Source organism: Myotis yumanensis, unplaced genomic scaffold (genome assembly GCF_028538775.1).
Source record: "Myotis yumanensis isolate MYYU_CA2020_CCGP unplaced genomic scaffold, mMyoYum1.0.hap1 SCAF_10, whole genome shotgun sequence".
NCBI lineage: Eukaryota > Metazoa > Chordata > Mammalia > Chiroptera > Vespertilionidae > Myotis > Myotis yumanensis.
In genome coordinates, this window is record NW_027223761.1 from 9,089,111 (window position 1) to 9,104,936 (window position 15,826).

A 15,826-nucleotide genomic window follows, 5' to 3' on the forward strand; every position below is an offset into this window, starting at 1 on the left:
TGCCAGCCTGACCATCCCTAACCGCCTCTGCCTGCCAGTCTGGTCGCCTCTAACTGCCACCACCCCCCACCGGCTTGGTCGCCCCCAACTGCCCTCACCCCCCACCCCCCCCCTCCCCCGCCGGCCTGGTTGCCCCACACAGCCTGCTGTTCAGTCATTTGGTCATCCCTCACTAATCCCCCTGCCGGCTTTGTTGCCCCACACAGCCTGCTGTTTGGTCGTTACTATTACTGTGATGGTGTCCTGGACAATTGGCATATTCCTCTATTATTAGTATAGATAGGATGAGAGGCAGTACAGTACAAAGATTATGAGTTCTGATTTTGGAACCAGACTGTCTGGTTTGACTACTGATCCTGCCATTTTTATTTAATAATTGTATGATTTGGAATGGGTTACTTAATTTCTCTATTCCTTGATCAGTCTGGATTTTCCAGAGAAACAGAACCAGTAGGATAAAAAGAGAAGAATGAGACAAGGGGGAGGAGAGGGAAAAGACTATCACTCTGCTTCTGTTTTCTAATCTATAAAATGGCAATAATAATAATACTACCTACCTCATCAGAAGGTTGTGCTTAGAATAGTATTTGATGCATAACTAATAAATTTCATGCAAAACTAATATATTTCATGTACTTAATATTCTTATTAAATTCAATTAAAGTTTGATGATATCTTTCAGAACTGAAGGAAATTTAATTTACATTCAAGTAGGGATTTGTTCCCCTTAGCTTAGGTCAGAGCCTTCGTCTTGATGAACTATGAACTCTGCCCAATTTCTTTTTCTGATACTATACAATTTAATAAATAATCTATTTCTGAAGCTACTATCACTGTGCAAATGAAAATACTTGTGTCGTCCTTTGCTTTTATTTTAACACTGGTGTTTTTAGCAACTTTTCACTAGGCCTTTAACTTTACTGGCCATCCTTAGGTTGTATTTGCCACAATTATTGAACACTTTTCTTGTTTGGCATTCAAGAGCTTTTTTAAACCTAGTCCAGCCCACTTGTTCTAATTTTCATATTCTTCCCTACTTGAGCTTCTCACTTCATCTAATGTGACTTTCTTATTTATTTTTTTTGCTTTCTTGACTTCACTTCGTATTCCTCCCTGTCTTCCTATAATGTTTCCTGTCTCTGGCTACCTATAAAGACCTCTTTACCCTAAAAGCATACTCCCCAATACGATTTAAAGGTCTTCCATCTTTGGAGTAGATGGTACTTTTTCTCCTTGAAAGCTATCTTGTTCACCCTAGGTTAAGAGATCTCATCTTTCCATTCATATATACTACTAGAGGCCCGGTGCACAAAATTGGTGCATGGTTAGGGTCCCTAGGCCTGGCCGGTGATCAGGGCCGATTGCGGCCTTCTGGCTGCTGACTGGGGCCTTCTTTCCCCGTCTGCCAGCTGCCAGCCGCCAGCCTGGGCCTTCCTTTGTTCTGCGCTGCCCCCCCCCTGGTGGTCAACACACGTCATAGCAAGTGATCAAATTCCCGGTCTCCCAGTTGAACTCTTGAAGGGACATTTCGCATATTATTAGCCTTTTATATATATAGATTTCTTGCCAATATTGCTAAGATACCATTTAATCTACTATCCTCTCTGCTGCCATTATAAATTTGACTTACTGCAACCTTCATTATTCCTTCCAGGTCTTCCCTACTTCTCCCTTTATTATATGTTTTCTATGTCCTTATTTTGGTTTTCTGTGTTTCCAGTTATCTGAGTGAGTCTCAAGAAAGGGGAGGGTGTGGGAAGGAAAACAATGTCGTGGCTCTTGAAAAGATGCACTTTTCTTTGATCACACACTGATGCGATGAATGAGAAAAGAGAAATATTTGAGTTTGATTGATGCTCTCCCTTCAGCCGTGCCAGAAAAGAAAAAGAGTGTAGTGGAGAGAAAACAGTGGGAAGAATATATTCATATTTAGCTTTTATCGGTCTTTTTCTGCCATTTTCTTTCTCTCTGCTAGTATCTGATTACTCATAAAAACAAATCAGTTTTAGTTACTATTTTCAAGTGTTGGAATGCCTTTACCAGCAGGGGATTGTTTGGGTTGAGGTAACAGTGGTGAGTTTTGACGCTTCTTTATGAATCAATAATAGGTACTTAGAACTTTGGATCATTTTTCCATAGAGAATATATATATAGTTAAGATGTTTTGTTGTCGTGGTTGGGGTTCTCTTTTAATTGACTCAGGGCCTAAATTAAAAATCATTCTTTTTATTATGGGAAATTTCAAAACTAAAGAATATAATGAAACTCTATATACCATATCTATCTTCTACACTTATCATTTCATGGGCAATCATATTTGGTACAGTATACGCACACCTACTTCCCTACTCCCTGTTTGCTGGATTATTATGAAGCAACTTCCAAATATATCATTTTATTGGTAACATTTCAGTAGCATAATACCTTCAGTAATATAAAAGGTGTGTTCTGAAGTTCTAACAACTGCTTAAAGTAGATCATGTATTAAACTCTCTTTGTAAGATGGGGTCACATTTAACTCATTGAGTGAAATACGTCTTATTTACATTGGACCTGAAATGGATTGAACTAAAAGAGTCTTTAAAAAAATTTATTTTGATGTCCTACGTTTATATTCCTATGCAGATTCAGAAAACAATAAAGAAAACAGCACGACGGGAGCAACTTATGAGAGAAGAAGCTGAACAAAAACGTTTAAAAACTGTACTTGAGCTGCAGTATGTTTTGGACAAATTGGGAGATGAAGAAGTGCGAACTGACCTGAAACAGGGTTTGAATGGTGTGCCAATACTGTCTGAAGAGGAATTGTCATTGTTGGATGAATTCTACAAGTTAGCAGACCCTGAACGGGACATGAGCTTGAGGTATAGTGGTATTTGATAGAAGCTTCTAAATGTTACTTTAAATTGACAATTGAAAGGTAATTAATTAGCTATTTATTATTATAAGGTTGAATGAACAGTATGAACATGCCTCCATTCACCTGTGGGACTTGCTGGAAGGCAAAGAAAAATCTGTATGTGGAACAACCTGTGAGTATTGCTGACACTTTATCTTCTATAACAATAAAAGTGTAATATGCTAATTAGACTGACAGCCGAATGACCTCCCGGATGAAGTCAGGGCTGCGAGGGTCAAGCCCCTTGCACGAATTTTGTGCATCGGGTTTCTAGGGATCTAGGGATTTTATAACTAAGAATCTTTTAAAATTAGTTTCCTACTTAAGAGTAGTGTTAATTGAAGAAATTTTAGAATTATATAAATAATATCTGCTGTTTACTTTTTTCATTTTGTGTATTTTGTGTGTGTATGAGTGTGTGTGCGTGCGTGCATGCCTATAGGTCAAAACACTAACAACCAACCAAAAGTCTATAATGATGGGAACCCTAACTTAATCTGGTTTTGTTTATAAATAACTTAACTCTGCTTGAGGTGAACAGATAAACACCAAATTGACTTTCCAGTTTTTGGTTATTAGTTGGGGACTGGTTTTTCCTTGTAGCTGAAATTTTGTGAAAAACATTTACTGCACCTCATATGGTCATTGTCTTAGTCTCTCTTTAATTTTTCTTAGGCTTTTGCTAACTTGGGGACATTCATTTTTTTTCTCTTTTAAAAAAGGTATTGATATCTAGTCCAGTTTTCTATATGTGAGCTCCTTAACCTGAAATATGCAATTATATGTTGATTTTTTTTAAAGGACATTTAAGTTTCGCTAAGTTAATTAGGAATTTTAGGTTTTTAACTACGTAGTAAATCAGGATATAGCTCCTTATGTTGATTGTTTATGAAGTTGATTTAGCCAAATAGATATTTGAACCTATCAAGGTAATGTTTATACCTTGATTTTAGCTATTGGGTTGAAAAGAAATTAAATTGGATTTTAAGTTTTAATTGGCAAAACAATATGATACAATTTGGTGTGTACAGGAAATGTGTAAAATCATATATGAGGAATCAAGGATTCTTTTATATCATTTCATGTAAATTTTTTTGGTTAACTTGTGTTATCTGTATTTCTTTGTAAAACATATTTTTAGCTTTTTTATTTTATTTCTGCTATAAGTATGTACTGAATTTACCACTTGAAGTTTGGAAACTAATTGATATATGTGCATAAGCTTGTTAGCTTAAAAAAGTAGTTTTAGGTAAAGGTTGATCAAATTTTCATGAACATTATTGAGGAATGAAAAGGGTTAAGCATCTAACCTTGTAGCTTGTTTTGGTGTTAGTTTCTGCCTAGTCTTGCTCTTGCATCTTAAGAATGTCACATCTTTATAGCTAAAAGAAAGTTATTAATGTACTCAATATTAGGGTGTTTTTAAAAAATTTTTTTTTGTTGTTGTTAATTCTCACCCAAGGATATTTTTCCATTGATTATTTTATTTTATTTTTTTCCATTGATTATTTTAGAGAGAGTGGAAAAGGAGGGGGAGAGGCAGAGAGAGAAACATTGAGTTGAGAGAGACACAATGGTTGCCTCCCAAACTTGCCCTGACTGTGACTGGGGTTTAAGCCTGCAACTGAGGTACATGCCCTTGACTGGAATTGAACCCGGGACCCTTCAGTCAGTGGTTGATGTTCTATCTCAGGGGTCCTCAAACTTTTTAAACAGGGGGCCAGTTCACTGTCCCTCAGACATTCCACACATGCGCACTACGGGCCCGGGACGAGTCAGCTGCTAAGCAGGACAGGCAGCGGCGGCAAAAACACCCAGTGGGCCGGATCAATGTTTCGGCAGGCCGAATGTGGCCTGTGAGCCGTAGTTTGAGGACCTCTGCTCTATCTACTGAGCCAAACCAGCTAGGGCTGTTTTTTTAATCCTCACTTGAGGATATGTTTTTTATTGATTTTTTTTTTCTTCTTAGCAAGGGAGAGGGGGGAAAAAAATCAGTGTGAGCCAGGGTCAAACCTTCAGCCTATGTATGTGTTTTGGCCAGGAACCGAACCTACAGTCTTTTGGTGTACAGGAAGACACTCCAACCAACTGAACTGCCCAGTCAGGGCATTAGTGTTTTTATATGCATTCAGTTTTCATGCATTTTTTAAAAAAATAAATAGTTCTGAGTCATGAATCTTTGAAATGTAGAGAATGGAAAACATGAAGTGTTCATGTTGTTAATAATTTTATTGTTAATAGGATTAATTTTGTTATAAAATTTGATATAATATGGTCCCTGAAGCTTTATTTCTGTGGTGTGTGACCTATGAAGGAATAGCCTTACTGTGCATTTGCTATATAAGGCCAGGAAATTGAGATTTTAATTCTTGACCCACACCTTTTCCTGCTGTCCTGCCCTCCTTATAGCCTAGTGCAGTGGTCGGCAAACTCATTAGTCAACAGAGCCAAATATCAACAGTACAACGATTGAAATTTCTTTTGATAGCCAAATTTTTTAAACTTAAACTATTTAGGTTGGTACGTTGTTATCAACTTAATTAGGGTACTCCTAAGGCTTAGAAAGAGCCACACTCAAGGGGCCACAGAGCCGCATGTGGCTCGCGAGCTACAGTTTGCTGACCACTGGCCTAGTGTACCAAATTCTGACAATTTAGCCTTTTAAATATCTTGACTCTGTCTACTTTTCTTTCTCTTCTACTTTCCTGCCTTTCTCTTACCTAATGCAGTCTTCTAACTGAATCCACCCCCTATGCCTCATTAAAATCTTATACTGGCTTTCTTTTAATTACATTTTATATACATTTATTTCAAGACCTTGCATCATAGGGCCCTTACCAGTCTCTCCAGACTCAAAGTTTCTTATGCTTTTTCTTACTCCCTGTGGTTCAGCCACATTGCATACTTGCTTTTTTTTTTTGTATTTGGCACGCTTCTTCTTTGTACAGGGCTTTGTAAATGCTGTTGCTTCTGCCTTGAAACACTTCTCTACTACTCATCTTCCAGATCTCAGCTCTTCCAGCACCTATACCAGGAAAGCCTCTGGTGGTCTCTGAGTAGGTCCAATCCATTGTACTTCTGTGTAGTACTTTTCACAGATGTAATTTGACTGTTTTTTTTTTGTGAGTATTTGATAACTCTTCTTTATTGGGCTGTAAAGTTAGGGAGGGCAGATACGGTATCTTTTTTACATATCCTTTTCTAGCCCCAATGCCTAGCATGTTGACTAAAATTAATTAGATGCTATATTGAATGAATAAATGACAATTATCAGCTATTTAAAAAACTAACACATAGTTAGTTTTCTATACTGTATTAAACTTCATGAAATTATAAGGCCCCTGCATTTGTGCCATAAGGTCCTGTACTCGCTGTCGTTTCACAAGGGGATCTGCTTGAGCCACGGGTGTCAAAGAGTGGGGCTCTGGTACTGAAGGAGACACAGCCTGAGGTTGTGAAGTTTCATGAAGTTTAATACAAATAGGAGCTTTTGTTCCCTGTCCTATAATAAATTTCTGTTCTTGATGGAATTTAATGTTTTTATATGTTTTAGTAACAATTGGTGAGGTTTTTTTCTTACAATATTTTGTAGGATGTTGCATCTTCAAGTCAGGCAACCTCAAATAGTCTTAACATTATAATATTCTAATTTTAGATAAAGCTCTAAAGGAAATTGTCGAGCGTGTTTTCCAGTCAAACTACTTTGATAGCACCCACAACCACCAGAACGGGCTATGTGAGGAGGAAGAGGCAGCCTCAGCACCCGCTGTTGAAGACCAGGTAGCTGAAGCTGGTGAGTACTGAGGGGGAATGAGGTTTAGTTTACAGTCCTGGTTTTACTTTCCTTTGCCACCACTATAATCTATATGCTGTTTTATAACATGAATTCTAAGAACAGGGGGAAGTTTTAACAGTAGCTCTTAATTGACATTATACCTGACCCAGAAGTAAAACTGAAACTGAAGTAATTTATTGAAACTGAAATAATCTTTTCTGGAATAAATAGTAAAGAAAATTCTTTCTAAATACATTATTGTAAGAATGATAAAGTATAGAAACTTATTGTTAACTATAAGTTTATAAATAAATTCAGATTAAGTGATGGTAAACTGTTAAAAAGGTTCCTTATACTCTTTTGTATCTTTAGAACCTGAGCCAGCAGAGGAATACACTGAACCAAGTGAAGTTGAATCCACAGAGGTATGATTTTTATATAATGCTGGTTTTCCCTTTCTGCCTTTCAAACAGAGGTCTCAAACATTTACTTTGCTTTGCAGTATGTAAATAGACAATTTATGGCCGAAACACAGTTCAGCAGTGGTGAAAAGGAGCAGGTAGATGAGTGGACAGTTGAAACAGTCGAGGTAAGAGTTCTGTTACAAGATTGATTAATCTTTATGTCTCCTAAGAGCAAATTAAGATTGTTAGTTTTAGTACATTTATTGTAATAAACTCTTTACACAAGACTGTTAAGTTTAAAAGGTGATTTGTTTATCCCTGTTGAAATTTAATAGAATCACTGATGCTGATCCAGTTTCAAAAAATTATAACCATGTATAACTTAAGGTTAGTGTATTAAAGTATATGATTTGTTATTAGGTTGCTCTATAACAACCTGGGTTCCCACATGGGTAACCTTTAGGAAAATCCTACTCACAGGGGCTCTATTGAAATGTCATCTTAGACTCCTCTCCTTCACCTTAAGGCTGTTTGGTTCCCAGGTTCTATTATCTCAATATTCCTTATAAAGGAAGGTTATGACTTACTTAGGCTTAACAGGTATGACTTCCCCTGGCTTAAAAAGTCAAACAGAAGAATATAAAAAAATTTGTAAACCTCACCTGAGGATATGTTAATTGATTTATTTTTTAAGATAGGGAGAGAGAGAAAGAAAAAGGAAGAAAGAGAGAAACATTGATGTGAGAGAGAAACGTTAATCAGTTGCTTCTCATAAGTGCCCTGGCGGGGAATCAAACCTGCAGCCCTTCGGTGCATGAGCCACCTGGCCAGGGCAGAATATACATTTGATGTAATAAAGTTTAGTGATTTTTTTCCAGCAGAGCAGGGAACTATTAAAAATGATAACCAGGAGAAATTATTAGAGCTAGGAAAAGGACACAGAGGGAAAGAGGTTTGGCTTTTGTAGCAGATTAAGTGAAGTGATGGACCTTGACCTATAATATTGGTTGAGAGGATGGAACGGTGGGAACTCAAAGCTTGATGATAATAATAGCTAACATTTCTTGAGTGCGGACTACATATTGGATACTGAGATATGTATTTAATATAAATATATAGGTTTGCTTTATTTAGAAGGCTTAGCAGTTTAAGCAAAATGCATTCTTTTAGGAAATAAATAACTGGTAGTCTTTCTTTGAAACCAGTCTATAAAGTAATTGTGAAATGCTATATGGTAATCATGTGGAATGATAGCACATTAGAATTTTAATATTGATCAGAATGTTAAATTTGACATAATTGTGATCAGTTTGAATAACTACATTAAAATCTATTCTGTTTACAGTATAGATAGCGTATGTAGTTTGGGGATCTGTCATGATGGTACTGAGTGGAGCGCTTTCATTCTACCAATTCACTCCCCTCCCCTTCTCCCTTTAGGTGGTAAATTCGCTCCAGCAGCAACCTCAGGCTGTGTCTCCTTCAGTACCAGAGCCCCACTCTTTGACACCCGTGGCTCAAGCAGATCCCCTTGTGAGACGACAGCGAGTACAGGACCTTATGGCACAAATGCAGGGGCCTTATAATTTCATACAGGTATGTGCAGTTTAATGAAACACTAATAGAGTACCTAAGTGCTTACATTATTTAACTTAATTCCATTGTATTCTCCCTTGTAGGATTCAATGCTGGATTTTGAAAATCAGACACTTGATCCTGCCATTGTATCTGCACAGCCTATGAATCCAACACAAAACATGGACATGCCCCAGCTGGTTTGTCCTCCAGGTTAGTAATGACATATTTTTATGTGAGAAATAAATACAGGGTCAGTGCTTTCAGGTTTTGTAAAGTTTGTAAAATTATTTTTCTCCTTTTAATGCTTGCTTAACTTTTAGATCTACCTTTTAATTTGATAAGAAACATTTTTTTCTATAATGCAAATGCTAACTGTAGTTCTATATTTTTTTTAATACTTTAAAAAAATCTATATATTTTATTGATTTCAGAGACGTAGGGAGGGGGGAGAGAGAGAAAAACATCAATGATGCACATTCCCTACTGGGGATCGAGCGTACAACTCTGGCATGTGCCCTGACCAGAAATCTTAACGGTGAACCTGGTTCATAGGTTGATGCTCAACCACTGAGCCACGCTGCTGGGCTTTTTTATTACTTTTTATTGGTATATAAAAATAGAAAAGTACATACAAAAATACATTTTGACGAGTTTTCATAAACTGAAGATATCAGCATTCAAAAATGGAACATTATCAGTACCCAGAAGCCTATTTTTGTCACCTTTCAGTCACTGGCTACCCTTCCCCCTGGCTCCATGGTAATTACTTCCTGACTTACAAAACTATAGACCAGTTTTTCCTGTTTCTGTAATTTATGTAAATGAAATTTTGCTTGGACTTTTTAAATGTCAAGATTAATCTCAGAATAAAAAATAATAGAGGTGTTTTTTTCTGAAGAATGTTTGCAGCTTTTTGAAAATGAGATTTAACAGTCAAGTGGGTAAGGGAATGCTTAAGATAAAAGGTTGAAGATAAAAAGACAGTTGAAGTTTCAGACTCAACACTAATCTTACACCATTATTTGAAACAGCAGCACTAAGTAGAGTTGGTACCTTTATTGGGTTAAGTGGATTGTTAGTGATTTTTAGTCTTGTTTTCTTCCCAGATCATGTCAGTATTAAGGGCACAAAAGTGGAACTAAGCAAAGTAACACATTTAATGTATAATTTTAAACGTTATATAAAAAGCATTGCTGAGTAAAAGCATGTTTAATGACAGTTAATCTGGTAAGGTAGCTGGGATTTTTCCCAAGCAAAGGGAGCTCATCTTGGTCACATTTCTACCAAGAGTTAGAAAAAAGATGAAGGTTAGGCGTTAGGCCTGCTAGAAAGGAATTAGAGTTATTGGTATTCATTTTCTGAGCTCCACCGGAGGAAGAAAATACACAGTTTTCTAAGCTAGTAAGTTGTGCTGAAGCACTCATGTAACTCAGGTAAATAAATGCTGAGTCCATTAGATCAGTGGTCGCCAACCTTTCGGACCTCACGGACCACCAGTAGTCTACGGACCACCAATAGTGCACCGACCACTGGTTGGTGGCCTCTGCATAAGATTCTCCAGTAAGAACAGGCAATTTTAAATGACTAACCAAAGACCCTGTATTTTTTTTTTAATTAATGTATTTAAATATGCTTCATTTTTTTTTTTTTTTTTTTTAAGGGAGGGAGTGAGGGAGAAACATCAGTAGTCTGCCTCCTGCCCACCCGCTGCTGGGGATTGAGCCCAAAACTCAGGCACATGGCCTGACTGGTAATCAAACTGGGTGACTCTCAGTGCACGGGATAACACTCAACCAGGCAGGGCGAGATCCTGTATTTTTAATTTATAATCATGTTTGGTAGGGGAATGGAAAGATGGTGGGAGTTAGCAATAATATGTACACTGAATTGAATATAGGCTTTTTAAAAGTATACTTACACTTTTATTTTTTGTGCAGAAACATTTGAGAGATTATATTGAAACTTGATAATCCTACATAATAAAAGCCTAATATGCTAAGTGTCCAGTTATCTGATCAACCAATCAAAGCATAAAATGCTAAAGATATGCTAAGGCCACTCAATCGCTCGCTATGATGTGCATTGACCACCAGGGGGCAGATTCTCTGACCCGTAGGTTAGCTTGCTGCTGGGGTCCAGCTGATCTGGACTGAGCGAGATGGGCTGGGCACACTTTGGAGCTGTCCTGCGGTCCCTCCTCGGCCCCGATCGTGCACTGGTGGGGTCCCTTGGCCTGGCCTGAGCCCTCTTGCAATCCCGGACCCCTCAGGGGGTGTCGGAGAACCGGTATCAGCCTGATCCCACAGGCCAGGCCTAGGGACCCCACTGGTGCACTAATTCGTGCACTGGGCCTCTAGTGTTAAAATAATACTGAATATTACCTAAGGTCTTAAGAGTAATACTACTTTATAGTTACTGCTTTAGAAGCCTTTTTCATGAATAACACTGGCACTGATTCTTACCTGTTCTGCTCTCTACCTTTTTTTAAAAAATGTATATATTTTTATTGATTTCAGAGAGGAAAGGGGAGGTAGAGAGAGATAAAAACATCAATGATGAGAGAATCATTGATTGGCTGCCTCCTGCATGCCCACAACCCGGGCATGTGCCCTTGACCAGAATTGAACCTGGGACCCTTTAGTCTGCAGGCCGATGCTCTTTCCACTGAGCCAAACCAGCTAGGGCTGCTCTCTACCTCTTTGTTAATACTTTATTACTAACATCTTTACCTTTGTAAAACAGAATGAAAACCATTGTGAGAGTTGATTAATAATGACTACCAGTAAACAAAATACTGAAATTGTGTTTGAAATTGAAAGCTAATATTCAAAGTATCTTCATGATTGCTAAACAGTTTATCTAGAATTTGGCTATAGAATTTTGCCTTTTGCTACAAAGTAAAAGGTATTTAGACATCTTTGAAAAAATTTAATTTTGTATAACGATTATTTTTTTGGTCAATTTTTCAGTTCATTCTGAATCTAGACTTGCTCAGCCTAATCAAGTTCCCGTACAACCCGAAGCTACACAGGTGAGAGTGATATAAATATTTTTGCAGGTTTGTTTTTAGCCAGTTCTTTAGTCACTTTCTTAGTTAGCTTATGAAAGTCAGGTATGAATTTTATGAGTGTCCAAATCTGGCATGTGTAGCTTTATTTCCATGACTACATTTATTTTTCTTGGTGATGTATAAAATTTTTTCTAATTCTTGTTTTTTTAGACTAGTTTATTATAATGAAAGAAGAAGCTTTTAGACATAACTCTAAAATTTAGTGCAGATATTACCATTTTAGAAGCATTTGTGGGGGGCCTTACAACTGGACTAATTTTTAACTTTGAGCTCTAATAATACATGTATTTTTTTGTAGTGGTTAGGTTTTATAGTCTACTTATCTACTTTTTTTTAGCCTTGCATGTATCAGAGTTGGCTTAGAATACAAAGAAGCTTTGATTACTTTATCTCTATGTAGGTTCCTTTGGTTTCATCCACAAGTGAAGGGTATACAGCATCTCAACCCTTGTACCAGCCTTCTCATGCTACAGAGCAACGACCACAAAAGGAACCACTTGATCAGATTCAGGCAAGTTCTGTTACCAGGTCATATAAACTTGATGAGGTGCTTATTCATGAATTGGGCAGAGGTAAATGACTGTTAATATAGTGACTTTCATTTTGGACCTAATGCATGTACTACAGCATTTTTATTTCATGAAATGGTTGAGTTTGTTAATACACATATGGGCAGTAGCCTTGGCTAAGTGTAGCTTATCACTAAAGTGCATCTATTCACTTTGTGTTTAGGCAACAATCCCTTTAAATGCAGACCAGACTACAGCATCCTCATCCCTTCCTGCTGCCTCTCAGCCCCAAGTGTTCCAGGCTGGGACAAGCAAACCTTTACATAGCAGTGGAATCAATGTAAATGCAGCTCCATTCCAATCCATGCAAACGGTAGGCAAATTAATTCAACCAACATTGAGTACCTAGTGTGTACTATTATGCTAGCGTTTCAACAAAAAGTCTTTATTTAACTTTGTGCTTGAGTCTGCATCTACCCTAACTGTAGGGTATATTTAATTGAACCTAAACTCTGATTTTCCTGCTTCCAACGGTAGATTTGAGTCTTAGGAGTTATGTGTTTTACAGCTGCACTCTTTTGATTTGATTAACAAAATTTTAAATATGCAGAAAAACAGACCAAAATAATATCTATATGTAAACATTGTTACCTAGATTTAACAGTTGTTTAAATTTTGCTATATTTACTTAATTGTTTACTGAAGTATATCAAAGTAAATTTCAGGCAGTCTGATACTTCACCCTGTTTCTTCAGTAAACATCTCTAAATTGTAGTTTGTAGAAAATGATGATAATGGAAAATAATCAGTGGGATAGAGTTAAATCAGTGCTCATAGGAAAATTCATAGTGTTACATACTTAAAATATTAACTTGTGATTGAAAATATCATAAAAATAAAATAACAAGTAAATATTCAACTCAAAGTTGAAGTTTATAGAATTAATTTGTATAACTGATATTGTATCAGGGATTTATGTCTTTATACAGATTTATCATTTATAATAGCATTTCCAAGGCTATTGATTATATGTCTTTAGATTTTTAAAATCCCCATTCATAATTCTCTTCTTTAAGTGCTGGATGGCATATATTTTTTCCCACATTGAAGTGCATTAAATGAAAGGGGTGTGTGTGTGTGTGTGTGTGTGTGTGTGATGTTTGAGACTTTTTTACATTTGAGGTAAAACCAGCATTGAAGTCTGCCATGTTAAAAGTGAGGAAATTATTAGCATAACTGGATGAACTAATCATTTATTTACTTACAGGTGTTCAATATGAATGCCCCAGTTCCTCCTGTTAATGAACCAGAAACTTTAAAACAGCAGAATCAGTACCAGGCCAGCTATAACCAGAGCTTTCCCAGTCAGCCTCACCAAGTAGAGCAAACAGAGCTTCAGCAAGAACAGCTTCAAACAGGTAGGGTACCCTGCATCACGTCCTGGCTACTTGTTTCCCAATGCAGGTGTTGATAGTGTAGGACAGTTGAGACTTCAGAGCGACCGCATCCAGGAAGTTTTGTGTTAGCATTAGACCTTGTGGATTTTGCATTTTTGGTCCTGAGTTAAATTGAGTACGTATTTGCTATATATGAATAACTTGCAGTATTATACCCATTTTCCTTTCGTCAGTGAGCTTTCATAGTATCTTTTTTATTATATTTTTAGTGGAATTAAACTTGTTACTCAAATTATGTATAATTTGCTTTTAATTGCTAATTTATTAAAGCCTGCTGGCATGATACTCAGCTGATACTCAGCACTCAGTTATACAAAGCCAGGAAGCAGTAAGGAGTTGGTGGTGGCTGCATTTGGTTGATTGGTTGAAACAAAAATCCTTGTTGGAAAGTATGGTTGTAATTTGGCCTGTTATCATACCTGTCACAGTAATAAAGTAGATAAAGACATTTTAGATTTGTTAAATTTGTAACACATGAAATACCTTTTTAGGTCTATGGTTATTTAATTCCTAGGACTTTAATTGGGATCCCACAACAAACTATAGCAAACCCTGCTAAAACCATAGGAGTTGTTATTACTTTGATTTTAGTAACTGAAATTTTGTTAGACCTGGATCAACATGGTAGATTTTTCAGTAATAAATCCTTACATAGCCCTATAGTACTCAGCATTTACTAATCAGCAGGTAGGTTAAGTCAGTCATAATCTGATAGAAATTTGCCAGTTATGCTATATGTGCTCAGCTTCTGAATAACTGGGCTTCTTGCTCTCAGGCTCCTTTAATTATTTCATTGCCATGTATTCATAAATTGGTTTGGAGCAGGTAAATTTGGGGCCTTTTGACATTGTGCTGACATGCTTGCTATTTTGCCATTTTTTTCAGATGGTGTGATGAAATGAAAAGTAATTACTACATATCATTTGATTTGCTTAATTTTACCCCTTTGTGCCAATTGATTTCAAACTCCCTTGCTCTTATATTGTAACTTGCCTTCACTAATTGACTGAAGCACTTGAGCTAGATAACCTTTTGTTAGCATTTTAAAAGACATTATTTATAAAGATTAACTGCATAACATTCAGACATTTTCAATAAAAAAGCAAAATCAGCCCATATATTTTGCTTATTTAAACTTAAAACTCTAGCCTAGTCTGTTTTTTACACAGTAGCCCAGAGTGATTATTTTAAAATGTAAATAAGATGTCTTTCTCTTGTTCAAAACTTTTCAGTGACTTCCCATTTTATTTAGAAAAGAAATCCAAAGTCCTTGGTTTATAAGGTCCTTTATGACCTGGCCCCTGCCTTGATCCTGTGTACATTAGGTCCTCGGGTTACATCAGAGATACGTTTCTATGGTACAACATAACACGATTTTCGCCTAAGTTGGGGCCCACCTACATAAGCACCTATGTCATTCACATGGAGCACACACACAGGAGCAATGAAGTAAAATAGTAAAAAAAAAATTTAAAAGAAAGATAACAATTCCTGACTTTTGTGGTAAATAAATAATAAAAAACATAAAGCACATATGTCAAAATGACGGAACTTTTTTTTTTTTTAATAAATGGGAGATGGCGACGTAACCACGAAACGACGTACGTCGAGTCCATCGTAACCCGAGGACTGTCTGTACATCCTATTTCCTTCCATACCAACCACAAACACAGCAGGTTCTCTGCTCTCTCACAGCCTTTACACTTTCCTCCTTATTGCCTGAAACTTTCTTCCACTCATGTTTATGGGGCTGTGTTTATTGACCTTTATTAGGTTTTTGCTCAGTTAGCACCTTACAGAGACCTCCCTTCATTGCCCTGTCTAAATATTTCACACTCACTTTAGTCACTTATTTATCCTACTATGGTTTAGTCTTCATCACTTATTACCTGATACTATATAGATGTTTTCACTTGTAAGTGTATTTTATTCACTTATCTCCCATTATTAAAATGTCCATCTGGGCAAAGGTTGTGCGTTAGTAACTGATACATCCCTGATGTCTAGGACATGCTTGGCATGTTGAGAGCACTCCGATAGTTGTTGAACAAATCAGTGTGTCCCATCATTCCAGAAGTGTTGTTTAATTTGAATTAAAGGAGAAAAGGAGTCCTGGTATTTTTAAATAAAGATC

At 36.8% G+C, this 15,826-nt stretch overlaps 1 protein-coding gene across 2 annotated transcripts in view; it reads left to right on the plus strand.

Moving 5' to 3' along the window:
• The window catches only part of CAPRIN1 (cell cycle associated protein 1), a 39,527-nt gene that overhangs the window by 17,040 nt on the left and 6,661 nt on the right, over positions 1–15,826 (plus strand). Inside the window, exons 5-15 of one of the 2 annotated variants that reach the window (XM_070427764.1) lie at positions 2,626–2,864; positions 2,950–3,032; positions 6,555–6,692; positions 7,047–7,099; positions 7,177–7,263; positions 8,519–8,674; positions 8,758–8,866; positions 11,626–11,687; positions 12,127–12,237; positions 12,459–12,608; positions 13,503–13,653. In XM_070427764.1, coding sequence (XP_070283865.1) covers positions 2,626–2,864; positions 2,950–3,032; positions 6,555–6,692; positions 7,047–7,099; positions 7,177–7,263; positions 8,519–8,674; positions 8,758–8,866; positions 11,626–11,687; positions 12,127–12,237; positions 12,459–12,608; positions 13,503–13,653 — 1,339 coding nt within the window. The remainder of the gene's footprint in view (positions 1–2,625; positions 2,865–2,949; positions 3,033–6,554; positions 6,693–7,046; positions 7,100–7,176; positions 7,264–8,518; positions 8,675–8,757; positions 8,867–11,625; positions 11,688–12,126; positions 12,238–12,458; positions 12,609–13,502; positions 13,654–15,826) is intronic. The other variant, XM_070427765.1, reaches the window with a different exon arrangement.